This window comes from Siphateles boraxobius, unplaced genomic scaffold (genome assembly GCF_051911475.1).
Source record: "Siphateles boraxobius isolate OS27281-9 unplaced genomic scaffold, OSU_SipBor_1 8, whole genome shotgun sequence".
NCBI lineage: Eukaryota > Metazoa > Chordata > Actinopteri > Cypriniformes > Leuciscidae > Siphateles > Siphateles boraxobius.
Window position 1 is genome coordinate 22,279,128 of NW_027509208.1, and position 15,407 is coordinate 22,294,534.

Sequence of the window (15,407 nt, forward strand, 5' to 3'; positions counted from 1 at the left end):
CTGTTGAATATTATAGGTTGTATTTTTAATCAGTGTGAATATTTGTGCAAAACACACAGGCAACATCTGTTATAAGCCCTAATTTGATCCAATTAATGATCCATGTTTTATAGTGCATGTTATTCTGAAGATTGACATTGACTGGTCAGGAGAGATTGAAAGATGCGACTCTGCTGAATGCTTCAGATCAATAACACTCAGAGAAGAGCCCTTGTTTCACTGCTGCGCATGAATTTTATTCCAGCACAATTAATGTGTGTTGTAAAATGGCTGGGTAGCTAGGAAGAGAAAAACAGGAGTACAAAATGAAAATTATGGACCATTCTATTGTAGTTTGGTTAATCGCTAATATATATATATAGATATATCACACTTTTCTTTTTAAACATAAAACCATACAATGTTACGTCTCCATCTGACGAAACGAGAAACCACAGTGTGTGGGATCCTCGCGGTGAAGTTCACGGTGACGTAAGCCTGCTCTGAATGCTGTCCGCATCTAACTTGGCTTTAGTCTTCAGGCTTCATACACATTTCAATCTGGCAAGCTATAGAAACAAAGTTCACTTTCACAGACGACATGGCTTCGGGTTAAGGGTTGACAGTTACGGTGCAATGTTTTCATCTACAATTGTCTAATTTGTACATCTAAGCATCGTTTTCTTTAGAACGCCACAACATGGGCATTTATTTTTGAGTACATTATTGCTGGACCTCACCCATATTCCACTGACACGTAGACGGACTCAAGCATGGCATTCCTCCCCATCGCCTGACACACACGAAAAATTGTGCCTCGGCACAAAACTGAATCTACGCCTCTGATCCCTTCTGTGTGGCAGCAGTTTTAAGACGGTTTCTTTTTGATGAACAGAATGCGTCCACACGATCGCCGCAGAAGACAACGGATGGCAGACGAGGTGACGCTCAGATACTGAGAGCAAATTTAAAGCACCTGCTGGGACAGAAGCTCCTTTAACTGCCTTTTCCTCCAACATTCATGATATTTCAGAAGTAAAAACGCAGAAAGCGACTCGGGCCGTTACAACTCGTTTCGACTCCTTTCTGTACAAGATGAACCACAGAATGAGGGGAAAAAGGAAGTCAAATCTCAACTATTAAACATATTTGCCAACACTCTGATATAACATGAAGCTACCAGGCATTATGTGCATCTAAAAAAAAATAAAAAAAATAAAATAAACAGGCAGTCACACACAATCACACAGGCAGGTTATGCTGTCACATTTACAGAAATGAGACCAATTGACTCAAAAATCAACAAATTAAAATCTTTTTTTTTTTTTCAGGACAAATGAACAAACACAACAGTTCAGTCAGTAGAATGTCCGGCCCCGTTTGACCCTAAGATAAGCATATGGCTTAGTATTTGTAAAACTTTGGAGGGGAGGGGGTATTCGTCCTATCGAATCGGTCGTGTGGCAGTCATGTGGTGCGCTTTGATGTGTCTGTATGGCGTTGATTGTGTAAAAGTCCCCTAGAGGATGCAGTCTCCTTTTTTTATAGGTTCTAAAACAAGAACCGGGTTCGCCTTCGACATGTTTCCGAGACCGAATCCCCCTTTTGTCAGTGTAAACATCACAATCGTTCCACCGTCTCTCAATACTGACAATACACATAGAAAAACGGCATCCAGTCAACATGAGACGAAACAGCCACGAAGAAGAAATCCGTTGGGGTGGGGCACGGAAAGGGAGGGGGCGGTCACGACGAGGATTCATAGTGCAATGAAGGCCAGAGGAGGCTCTTCCAAAGAGGACAGCAGTCTCTGAAAACTAATTCAGTCATCCTGTTCGAAATGATTAAAAGGGGGTGGAGCTCACATGGCAGGAAATGAGAGGACGTGACAGATCTATCTCTGGCTTATTCCTGAGCCTAATTTTGATTGTATGTAAAAAAAACTAAAAAAAAAACTAAAAAAAAACACAGAGGCGTGTCCACATGTGCATGAGTAAACATTTAGATGTGCATAATTTTCTCTCTGCGTGTGAGCGCACATGTGTAAACATGTTGAACTGGTTCTACGCAACTCTAAAGGATAAACGCATGGGCGGCTGGGACTGGGTGGATGTGACTGTCCAAAGTAAGGATGGGGACCGCGATCGGATACAGCAACTGGAGTCGCCCTGCGGGGTACATTCAACCATCCGGCAGAGGAGAATGGCATTCGGGGCTCTTTGTCTCCTCCCGACCTGTGCGCTTCGCTCTCCTCAGAGCGGTCAGAAGAACCAGCAGTAGATGTGATGTAGAATGCTGTACCACATGTAGCCTGAGGCGAAGGCAAACGTTTGGACTAAAAACAGCCAGGAGTTGTCGAGGGTCATATTTCGGGAGAGCATCTCTTTTTGGCCGTCTGGTGGAGGGAAAGCTCCTGCGAGACGAAAGAAAGGAAGAGATGGGTTTTAGATGAAGGATGGATATATACATCTAGATCTGGGGAAACTAAATTTGATCTTTATCAAACTACCTGTCTTGTAGAAGTGAGCCAGAAGTTCCTCCTTTTCCACAAATCGCTGATATAGCCAGTCTGCCAGTGCTTCTGACTCTAGCGGGACGTCCTTTATAGGGTATGTCCTAAAAAAAAAAAAATTAAGAATTCATTATACAGGACTGAAAAACATTCAAAAATAAAACTGACATTCAGGTCCATGCTGACAACTGGTCAACACAGCATTCTCAGCCATCCCATCTAACCCAACATAAAACAATATATATGTAATAATTACATTAATTTGTATAATTAATAATAATAATAATAATAATAATATAGGCTAAATCAAATTAAATTATAAAATATTAATTAAATTTAAAACTAATAATACAAATATTAATAGTTGTTTTAGATTGTATTGTAATACATTAATTTGCAACTATTATTATTAAAATATTTTTTGATTAATAATAATAATAATAATAAATTATTTAGACTGCATTACAAATAGGCATGTGCCGGTATCAAATTTTCATGCTGCGATTAATTGATTGAGCTTTTATCACGGTATACGGTATTATCACGATATTTTAATTGCACAAGAGAAACAGATGGATTGGGGGTATCTAAAAAAAACTTGCATCACAATGTGTAATTGTGATTGTCAAAACATTAATTTTATTTTTTAGTGACAACATGTTATAATGTTTACATGGTACCGTTACTGAGGCTACTGTTTGTATTATTGCTTAACACAATTTTCATGATTTCAATTAAATTCTTGGATTTAATTTCAATCTTGATTCAATATTGACTCATTTGGATAAATATTAGGTAGGCTACAGTAGATAGCCTGCATTTAATTTTTTCTCAAGAAAAAATATATCTCACATAATGCTGTAAACATACAGAGAGAAATTAAATATAATGCATACAATATAAATATAATAATAATATAAATATAAAAATGTAATATGCCGTAATTTTCATTATAATAACAATTATATAATGACAAGTAAACATATATTAAAATATGTAATATAGTGCACATATTTAGCAAAATACTCCTCTCTATAGCTATTTTCTTATAGTCAACTAACATTAAATGGCTTTCCTGAGGTAAATGTAACGTTCTGTGACATAATTGTTCTCCTGCAGTGTTATTGACCTCTTTCCGTGGTTGAAAAACACTGATTGATCGAAAGTACGTACCTTTCGGTGGGTTGTACTGTATCTTTAATAAAAAGTAACAGATGATCGGTTTACTTGATCTGAGGCGCGCGATCTGTCACGTCATTTACAAGCACCAAAACAGTATTTATTGTCTGAATTTCGTTATAAAACCTGAGAGCTGATTTTTTTTTCATATCAAAAGTAACCTGCTCTGTCTAGTCTGTCGGTGTCAGTGTCCTCTTTGCTCCGCGATTTTTCTCTGCGTGAGAAAATGGATGTGTGGCGCGAGACCGTGTGAAAGTGTCAATTGCGTGAGTCTCAAGCTGCTGAATGCGTGAGAGTTGGCAGCCATGCGGGGGATAAATAGTCGGCAGCGTTCCTCCTTCCGCCGTGCTTCTTTTCCATGTGAGGATTGTTTACATTAGACTAGAGTGCACACTGCATTCACACAGTGCTTATACATGTGATGTGGGGATTGTTTACATCAAAGTGCGCACGTGTTTTGCGCAGCATATACGCATTGTTTTTTTAAGCGGTTGATGGAAAATAAGCTGATGCGCGTTCTAAAAATCTAAATTCGGATCTATTATTTTTCACGGTATTTCGAAGTCCCCGCGATAACAATATCGTGCATATTCATTACCGCGATTTATCGCATTACCGAATACCGGCACATGTCTAATTACAAATATTAATATTGTTGTTTGAGATTGTATTACAATGGATTTGCTATTATTAATCAATTATAATATAGACTTCATTATACTATATTAATTAAAAATAAACTAACATTTTACACATAATAATAATAATTTAATTAATTTAATATTAACAAATACTAATATTGTTATTTTAGATTGTATAATACTAAATTTATTTACAAAAATTAAATATTATTATGATTATTATTATCATTAAGTGACTACATATTTTTATGCAAGGTTTTATTACAAGATGCTTGACATTTGTTTAGATAGTCACGGAAAACGAATAATTATTTCAGTGAAAAATGTTTAAAAAAATGTCTCTCTCAAAGTACATGTACTTCTTAATGCTGAATCAAAATAATAAGGTATTAAAACCTATTGTCCACAACTCCATGGATTCTGTGTGGCAAGTTTACTTGACCTCATACACAGTTTTGAATATACAGGTCCTTCTCAAAAAATTAGCATATTGTGATAAAGTTCATTATTTTCCATAATGTAATGATAAAAATTAAACTTTCATATATTTTAGATTCATTGCACACCAACTGAAATATTTCAGGTCTTTTATTGTTTTAATACTGATGATTTTGGCATACAGCTCATGAAAACCCAAAATTCCTGTCTCAAAAAATTAGCATATTTCATCCGACCAATAAAATAAGTTTTTTTAATACAAAAAAAAAGTCAACCTTCAAATAATTATGTTCAGTTATGCACTCAATAGTCAATACTTGGTCGGGAATCCTTTTGCAGAAATGACTGCTTCAATGCGGCGTGGCATGGAGGCAATCAGCCTGTGGCACTGCTGAGGTGTTATGGAGGCCCAGGATGCTTCGATAGCGGCCTTAAGCTCATCCAGAGTGTTGGGTCTTGCGTCTCTCAACTTTCTCTTCACAATATCCCACAGATTCTCTATGGGGTTCAGGTCAGGAGAGTTGGCAGGCCAATTGAGCACAGTAATACCATGGTCAGTAAACCATTTACCAGTGGTTTTGGCACTGTGAGCAGGTGCCAGGTCGTGCTGAAAAATGAAATCTTCATCTCCATAAAGCTTTTCAGCAGATGGAAGCATGAAGTGCTCCAAAATCTCCTGATAGCTAGCTGCATTGACCCTGCCCTTGATAAAACACAGTGGACCAACACCAGCAGCTGACATGGCACCCCAGACCATCACTGACTGTGGGTACTTGACACTGGACTTCAGGCATTTTGGCATTTCCTTCTCCCCAGTCTTCCTCCAGACTCTGGCACCTTGATTTCCGAATGACATGCAAAACTGAGCAACAGTCCAGTGCTGCTTCTCTGTAGCCCAGGTCAGGCGCTTCTGCCGCTGTTTCTGGTTCAAAAGTGGCTTGACCTGGGGCATGCGGCACCTGTAGCCCATTTCCTGCACACGCCTGTGCACAGTGGCTCTGGATGTTTCAACTCCAGACTCAGTCCACTGCTTCCACAGGTCCCCCAAGGTCTGGAATCGGTCCTTCTCCACAATCTTCCTCAGGGTCCGGTCACCTCTTCTCGTTGTGCAGCGTTTTTTGCCACACTTTTTCCTTCCCACAGACTTCCCACTGAGGTGCCTTGATACAGCACTCTGGGAACAGCCTATTTGTTCAGAAATTTCTTTCTGTGTCTTACCCTCTTGCTTGGGGGTGTCAATGATGGCCTTCTGGACAGCAGTCAGGTCGCCAGTCTTACCCATGATTGCGGTTTTGAGTAATGAAACAGGCTGGGAGTTTTTAAAAGCCTCAGGAATCTTTTGCAGGTGTTTAGAGTTAATTGGTTGATTCAGATGATTAGGTTAATAGCTCGTTTAGAGACCCCTTTCATGATATGCTAATTTTTTGAGACAGGAATTTTGGGTTTTCATGAGCTGTATGCCAAAATCATCAGTATTAAAACAATAAAAGACCTGAAATATTTCAGTTGGTGTGCAATGAATCTACAATATATGAAAGTTTAATTTTCATCATTACATTATGGAAAATAATGAACTTTATCACAATATGCTAATTTTTTGAGAAGGACCTGTATTTTAACTATGAAATTTGTAGTCTCACAGCTCATCTGTACATTTGGATACATACTTTGCATAATAATAAATTAGTTCTTTGTGATTTTCAATTTTGCCCTCCTGACCCAAACTTTTCTCGTTCAATCTCTTTTAAAAAAAGGCAAAATTTGATGTGCTGAGAGTGAAGTTAGCAGGTTGAGTGCGCACACACACAGAGAGAGAGAGAGAGAGAGAGAGAGAGAGAGAGAGAGAGAGAGAGAGAGAGAGAGAGAGAGAGAGAGAGAGAGAGAGAGAGAGAGAGAGAGAGACTGACTAAATGAGAATAATATAAAAGGAATTATACAAATTTTGAACGAATTTAGGGAGGTAATGAAGACATCTTAAGGGAGAAAATCTAACAGGCACCGGAAAACCCCCGATGAGCATGGAGCACAAATGATCTCCATCTCAGTCTTCAGATCTCCCAGCGTTAGCATGGTGAAGTGGAGAGCTCAGCTCTTTACGCTTCTGAGCCGCGAGCAGCGTGACAGGTTCAGCGTTTGTGCTGATGAAACGCTTCAACTAATGACAGCAGTTTTCTGCTGAAACAGACAGCTGAGATGTAAAAACACACCACTGACTGCAAACCTGCACGAAATGTACACACCTCTTACAAAAACAAACGCTACAGAGAGGATGTGACTGAATTGCACACAATTACAAAACTGACAAGCTTCTGCTTTCTTTCCATTTCAGAAATGGTCAACTTCCCCTAATTACTGCGTCAGTAAATAATTAAATTCAGACGAGATCTACATTAGGCTATGATACCATATCACTACTGAGACGCTGTAAATCACAACTGTTTTTTTACAGTTTCCTTAACGATTAACACCATTCTTTTGGTTGCGTATCAAAAGGACATTAAAGTGAGTAAAAATTATTTTTATTATGTGATAAGAAAGATTTTTGAAATTAGTACAAATGTAGGAAAATGACAAAAGTCAAATCTTACAGGATATTATTTAAAACGACACTGAATGGTAAGACTGCCCAGTCATACATTACATCCACAAACACACACAGTAGTTGTCTCTGTTTTACTAATTCCAGTAGCTGTCAAGAACAACAAGCATTTAATTCAAATTAATCATTTCAGATACAAACCTTAAAGGTTTTATCAGCGATTTCAGGCCCAAACAAAAATGATCACATTCATCTAATCTTTCCTAAAGATCCGCTAGCTGCCCGCCCCATTAAAAGGCAGTCAAAAAAACGCGTCTCTGTAGGCAGCCTAGGCTCTGAGATCTGCACACAAAAACAAATGGGTACAACCACCACTCAAAATCAAAATAAACAGTGTTCTTACCAATCACCGACAGGGGCGGGTTTTGTTTGTTTTGCACGCGAAGTCGGAGCTGAAGAATAAGCCAGCGTCTATCAACCCAATGCTATCAACGGACCAGAAACATTTAACATGGAAGATGCAATCTCCAAGAAGAGAAGGAGGATTAGGGCGAGAGAATACCGTCGTTTTTCGTTAAAGAAATTAATAATAATCGGGAAGGCTTTTGAACGGTGGAGAGAACTCAAAGACCTGAAAAATTTTTAATCGGACGCCGAGGTTGCACTGTTTCTTCTGGACAGGTGAGTAGTTTCTAGTGCGCTGACTTTTTTGTATGTGAACTGTGTGTGAAAATATATTTCTTTAAAAAATATGAGTGAAGCTCGACTAAACTTGGATAGCTCTAGCGAATATCAGATTGTAGGGATTTAGTGTGTGAGTTGCGTTTGTTATATGTGTAGCCATAACATTGTACTATTAGCAATAACACTAGCCTACGTTCAGGACTAACGTTAGCCGAATAATAATAATGTTATAATATTATTCCAGATAGCTGTTGTTACCATGAGTTTTCCCTGTATCGTTAGATCTGTAGCTATATGACTGATTCTGGAACGTTTTATTACACTGCTGCTTCCAGTGAAGCACCAGCAAAACTAGCTGTATGCCGGGAGGGAGTGGCGAGCTAACTTGGTTTGTTTGTGATCTCACTTCAAACACAAACAGAAGTGACGTCACCCACAATCGCTGATACAACCTTTAACATAACGGACAGTGTAATTTACTAACAGAGCAAACAAAGTAAATAATCACACTAATAAAGTATACTATGTACAACAAAATCTGATAAGCTCAGAATATAAACTCAACGCATTTAATTACACGTTAAGCAAATTGCCAAATAGCCTACACTCAAATGAGATCGACTCAGACGTCAATAAATGGATGCGCAAATTATAATCACTAATACAAAATAAAACAAAAATGTCTTATACACAAAATTGTCTTTATTTGTACAAATTGCTGCACATTCGTTGAATTCAGAATTTTGCACAAATAATTGAAAGCAATTTGTTTGTGGATAGTAGCCTAAAACATATCTGCAACATTTAACAAGTTCAAGGATAATTGTGCGTGATTTATTAATCAATATGATACTAAAATACATAATAAAGTATACTACAAAAAATCAGATAATTCCAGAATATGAACCCAAAGCGTTTAATTTGACGTTAAGCATTTTCCTCCCATAGAAACCCATTATAAGAACGCTAAATGTAGCTTAATGCATATTAGAATGTCCCCTTATTATGTCGTAATAACGAGTTATGTCGAAATGACGAGATATGTCGAAATAATGAGACATAATAAGTTTTCTTCTTTTTTTTTTCTCACCTTGCGGTTCAGGGCTTCCGTAGCCCAGAACTGACGGTTTATAGTTTAAAAAAATTAAAATATCAGCACATTTTCTCACACAAATCTATTGCTTGTGCTCATCTAAAGAAAGTCATAAATATAGATTATCATGAGAATAAGTAAATGACGAGAGGTTGGGAAACCATTATCTTTTTTTCAGGAATCATTGAAGAACAAAGTTTAAAAAGAAAATCTTAAAAAAAGATTTAGCCTATTTAAAAAAGTAATGTTTACTAAAATGTACAGTGATCAGCTGATGAATAAACTACACAAATTTAATGTTTTAAATGATCGAAAATCAGTGCAATTCAACTTCTATTAAACTATGTATGGAAATGTAGTGTTGCTGGTCTCCACTACTATGTTACTGAAGACGACAATACAAATAGGTCTCCATGTACTTATATAGGACAACACATTGTATTTGTTCTAATTATTGCTTTCTGAATCTCTGGTACCACCAAAAATATTGTAGAAACACACAAAGCTGTTTAACATATCCTTCATACATCACTCATACATATACTGTACATCCATCTATACATCTATAGCTTATCTTTCTTGTGACTTGTTTATCTTTGCTCTCTTTCCATCTACCACACACAAATCAATAGGTGTGGAGTAACAAGATCCTTGGGGACAAATTCCAGAAAATGACTGGCAATAACATAAGAACACTGGAAACAGAAGGCACCAGATACCCAGAACCATCCGTTCGTCAGATCAGTGCATCAGACCACACGTTTTCCCCACTAGAAGAACATATAGCTCCAGAAAGACCAGTTTGGCACCATTACTGATGTGTCCTACTAGCTTTCATAATGAAAGAGGTACGAGTCTTGACTCATTATGGTTTAGTATAGAACAGCAAAACAAGAACAAGCCCATTATAAACAGAAACAAATCCAATTGCCCCAAATTAAAAAACAAAACAAAAATCACAACCCACACCTACCCACTTTAATAACATCATAAACTGAATCTCTTTGAGCCAAGCTTACACAAGACCACCAAAAATGCTTTTAATCAGTGGACATGGCAACAGTTCAAGACTCTGTGAAGCAGCCTTACAAACAAACAAAACACAATGCTGCTGTTGACGGTGGTTTAGCTAAAATTGTAGAACAACATACCTTTGGTCGCTGTAATATTACATTAGTCAAAAATAGAGGATATAAGACACGCAAGATGCCAGAACGTTGGTATAGTTACCATGCTGTCAATCCTCAGTTTTGGTTCAACTAATGGTTCCCCTAGGAACGCTTTCTGGTTGTATTCACACCGCCAGTAAGAACTCTGAAGTGACGTGAGCCGCGCTCGTTGTTTTGACTTTTATGTTGACTTTTATTTTTGTTTTGATGCCCTGGTGGACCTTTATTTTGGCGGGTGCTGGTGTTTCCTGTGCATTCGGCCAATCAGCATACACTAACATCACGGATAGTTCCTATAGTGCTGGTTCTAGGAACTATGAAAAGGTTCCTCCGGTGCGAAAGACCCTAAAGTTAATTTTGGGGACTCAGTCCCATATTTAGATGAGGTTGTCACTCCTAAAATTTTACAATGTGTACGTAGCCATAAATTAGTCAAGTCAAGTCACCTTTATTTATATAGCGCTTTTTACAATGCAGATTGTTTCAAAGCAGCTTTACAGTGATAACAGGAACAATGTTGTAATAATATTGTTAAATATAAAATTAAATGTCCCCAACCAAGCAAGCCAAAAGCCAATGGCGAAGAAAGGCGACATAGCATATCTTTCTTTTAGTTTAGAACTCAGGATGGCATGATGTAACCAAGGTAACATCTAGCCCAGTAAGATGGGATTGTTGCAAGAGTCTCATAGAACTGAACTGAAAATAAACAAATCATAATGTTTTGCACTGTATAGCACATAGCATATATAGCTTACATTGGAGCTGTTTTCAGAAATTATTGCAAAAGAAACAAATTATTATTTGTACATTTATATTCTAAAGTGTTGTTGTCATCACAAAAACAAAAAAGTTATTGCTAGAAAAAAAGAAGCTTTTTTGGGTGAAGCCCGTGAAAATGTTGAGAGGGCAGGTAAAAAATTTGAACTACCCACAGTACTAAAACTATTTGTGATTGAACAAAAATAGTCATGTTATACAGTATACAGAGGTACCTCATAAAAATACTTCTTGCACCGATTAAAAGAAAAAAGAAAATTCCAAGACAATACAAGTAATCACAAACTGTGACGACAATGTGTTGCGGATTGCGTTACGTTCCCTAGAGGCTCTGTAATTATTGCTTGAAATGGAGCATCTCCCCCAAACCAATTAAACCTCTGTCTCTCAGAGATTTGTTAAGAGGGGAATTTCAATGACTTTGAAGCACATGGGGTTTGCTCTGTGGATACTGAGTTCTCTTACGAGAGGTTCTCTCGTATTGCGTAAGTTTAGCTTACGCTACGGGAAAAATTCATCTTCTCGAGATACTGAAGCCAAAAAATTATCCTTAATTTTGTATTCCTTGTCAACGCAGTGCAGCAGCTAGCAGACCTAGAGCAGGCCATCTCGTGTGCTCATTGGCTGCCCTGCGGGCAACTGCTGCAGCCTACCAGTGAGCCCGGCGTGACGTCACGCCCAATGAAGGGCGCCCGCGCCTTCATAGCGTCACAGCCCGCCAGAATGGGCGTGGCTTAGCGTATAACACTAGGGGCTGTAGGCTGACTTCCCTGATTTTCGTCTCTTCAGCAAGCTCTTCGCATCGCTGGATCTGAGAGAAGCCACCGCCGCCGTCGAACAGCGGACAGCCAGCTTAGGAGAGCGCTGAGGAAGCCGGCCGTCTTCGCCACCTTCAGCCATCCGTGCGAGCTATGCTATCCGGCGACGTATCCTTTACCTTGCTAAAACCTATTCTAAAACCTATTCTAAAAGAGCAGCGAGTGTCTTTAAGACGCCTCGCACTTCCGGCTGTGAAGCGCTTCCGCTGTCGACCCTGCGGGCTCGACTCGAAGCCTTCAACACCCCCCGCCTCTCCTCACCGACGCGCAGCTGCCGCTCACGAGCCTCACTGCCGTCGCATCTGAGACGAGGCCGAGGGACACGTACGAGCACGCGGCTAGCTCTCTTTACGTTACAAGAGAGCTACCCCGCCCTCGTGTCCCCGTTCGCGCGTCATGCAGAGCCCTCTCGAGGTCTCTGCATGACCCGGACGGGCATCATCTGTGTTACATGTAGGTCCCGTGCCCACTACTCGTGCGCGCGCCCTCGTACAAACACTGTTCCAGTTCTGCTCGACCACCGAGCACGCGGCTAGCTCTCTTTACGTTACAAGAGAGCTACCCCGCCCTCGCGTCCCCGTTCGCGCGTCATGCAGAGCCCTCTCGAGCTCTCTGCATGACCCGGACGGGCTTGCGTGCCGCCGTCGAAATGTCTCACACTGTCAGTCCCCTTAGATAAGGCTACTGCAGCGGTGTATTTGGCAGCCAACGAGCCGGTAATGCAACCCGCTCGCCTGCACACATCCGCCATTCTCACGGCGACCCAGAGAAATCTCAAGTGAGTATAATGTCAGATTAAGAATGTAAGTTACGTGCCCGCTCACGAGCGCTCACGCTTACTAACAGACACATCGTCTCCGAAAAGACATGCGTGTTTAAGTTTATTCCCTGTCAGTCCCCTTCAAACAGGCTACTGCAGTGGTTCAATTAGCAGCCAACGAGCCGGTCTGTTGACCCTCTCGCCTGCACACAAACGCCGTTTTCACGGCGACCCAGAAAAATCTAAAAGAGTATTTAATGTCTGGTCCGGCTCATGCCGTCGGTGTTGTAAGTGTAATGGAAAGTGCCCACGCTCCAGTGTTCACCCCTACACATAAGCACTCCGAACCTCGCAGAGCACACTCTCATGAAGCGCAGAAAAGCCACTTGAGTGTTGAATGTGTCCACAAGTCTGTGCCCACTATCTGCCCGCTCTGTTACACGATCAAGAAAGCAGGTTATGAATGTAAGTCTCGTGACCGCCAGAGTGCGTTCACGCTTGCTAACACAAACCTCCCCCCGGGCTCCGCCCGCGCGTTTAAGTGTTATCACAAAACGCAAGGCATTAATAAAACGCTCCCCATCCATTATGATCGGGGCGTCAAATACACTTGTAAGTCTAGTGCCCGTGCACACGCGCTCACGCTTACAGGAAGCTTTTCCGCCCGGAGCGCTGCTCCGGAGTGGAAAAAGTGAGCGCTGCTCCGGAGTGGAAGAGTGAAAACAAGAATGTTCCCCATCCCTTATGATTGGGACATCTCACATAAATCAGCCGGTCTCGGCTTTCAGCGAGCAGCCATTGCCCACAACCGAGAGCGCGCGCGCCGCGCTTTCGGCTCCGGGTCAGTTTCACAAAAGAAGGCAGTTATGGATGTAAGTCTCGTGCCCGCCAGAGTGCGTTCACGCTTGCTAACACAAACCTCCCCCCGGGCTCCGCCCGCGCGTTTTAAGTGTTATCACAAAACGCAGGGCATTAATAAAACGCTCCCCATCCATTATGATCGGGGCGTCAAATACACTTGTAAGTCTAGTGCCCGCGCACACGCGCTCACGCTTACAGGAAGCTTTTCCCCCTGGAGCGCTGCTCGCGCGTCATAAAAATGACAAAAGAATGTTCCCCATCCCTTATGGTTGGGACATCTTACATAAATCAGCCGGTTTCGGCTTTTCAGCGAGCAGCCATTGCCCAGAACCGAGAGCGCGCGCACCGCGCTTTCGGCTCAGTTTCACAAGCCCGCAAATGGCGTGTTAACCCCGCATTGCTGTGCCAAACTTGTACAGTGTGAAACGATGTGGCGTTAGAATGTTAGAAGATTAGCAACAGACAACCAATCGCGTACATATTTGCGTGCTTTAGACAGACAAGGAAACACTTTGTATTGTTTAAACTGTAAATTCAGCGTTTGAAAGGAAAAATGTCAAATGCTGACAGAAAATGCGACAATTTGAGTGAAGAAGAGACTGTTTCATTCTTAACTTTATAGTCCAAAATGTCCATTCACTATAAATTCAATAGTACAGTCGGCAATACGAGGATGCACAATGCTAGTGCTGCGTTCATCCAAAGACACTGACACCGCAAATAAGAATGTTTACCCAGGGTTTAGGAATGTACAATATGAAACGTCATTAACTCTTAACCCTGAGTAAATTATGAGGGCGATGAACCACTATAGATTGAACACGTAATACGTATGTGCATGACGTCGTAGTTTTCAGAGATTCGTGTTTTTGTCATTTACACAGAGACCGTTTTCAAAAACTTGGACTGTGAAACCAGTTTCAGCCATCCGAAATGCCATTGTCGTGTTGAAGGGTAACTAAACCCCTGGTCAGAGCCTGACTCCACCCACTGGCAGTATTTGAAAAATGGTGGAAAAGTGGTCAGAGCCCAGCGGAGAGGGGGCGTGCACCTGAGACGCATCTCTTTGTATGGAACCTGCCTACGTCACCTGCAACCGCTACGTCACGTACCACCGCAAACATCCAATAGAAAAATTCAACTGCAGTAGACACCGTTCAACCTGAAGAGGGCAGCACTCAGACGTTTTTAAACTATATATTGTAGAATTAAAACACTTTAAACCGAAAAAAATACTGGAATCAATGAACAGCATTTATTAAGCTCCATTCTTACAGATCATTAACTAAAAAAAAAAGTTGTTTTAGTGTTTAGTTACCCTTTAAACGAACGGCCGAAGCACGTAAGCAATAAGGTCCGAGAGCCTGTGCTGTATCGTGAATTAGTCACGGCTGAGGGCGTTGTTAGGCATGACGCAAAGCTGAGTATTATTCACGATACAGCACTAGGGCTGGGGTGGTATGGATTTATTCTAACCGCGGTTGAAAAGCAAGATTTTCCCGCGGTATGGCGCTAAACCACTTTAAATAGCCAGCGAACCGATGGTTTGCCGATGTGCGTTATAGGCTATTTACTTATATATATTTATCCCTGTGCGCCGATCGGAGACGGAGTTCACTGCTGATGAACTGCTGCTATTCTGGGGATACAACATAGCCAATATACTAGGTACTTTAGCCTTTAAATATCTTTGCTGCATTGGATCTTTCTAGAACAGCCAAGAGCTTTCTAGCCTCGCGACAGCAGCGCTTCGCATTGCTCATAGACCTTAAAACAGTCAGCGCGGCGGATGCGGTTTAGAAAATTGATCAAAAAACGTTGGTGCGGGTGGATGGTGGACAGATGATGAGTTTTGTAATGCGGTTGCGGATAAAATAATAATAGCCCATCCGCGCATCTCTAATACGAATATAATGTTATTACGTGTCATGGAAAATTGCCCTCTCAACTCGTG

General features: G+C 40.8%; 1 protein-coding gene across 2 annotated transcripts in view; it reads right to left on the bottom strand.

Annotated features, from left to right (window-relative positions):
- Positions 1-214: 214 nt before the first annotated feature.
- Positions 215-15,407, bottom strand: part of lpgat1 (lysophosphatidylglycerol acyltransferase 1) — a 63,340-nt gene continuing 48,147 nt past the window's right edge. For both annotated transcript variants that reach the window (XM_077221069.1, XM_077221070.1), the window contains 2 exons: positions 2,489-2,595; positions 215-2,392 (listed from right to left, as the gene is read on the bottom strand). In XM_077221069.1, the coding sequence (XP_077077184.1) occupies positions 2,241-2,392; positions 2,489-2,595 (259 nt within the window). In that variant the 3' untranslated portion in view covers positions 215-2,240. The remainder of the gene's footprint in view (positions 2,393-2,488; positions 2,596-15,407) is intronic.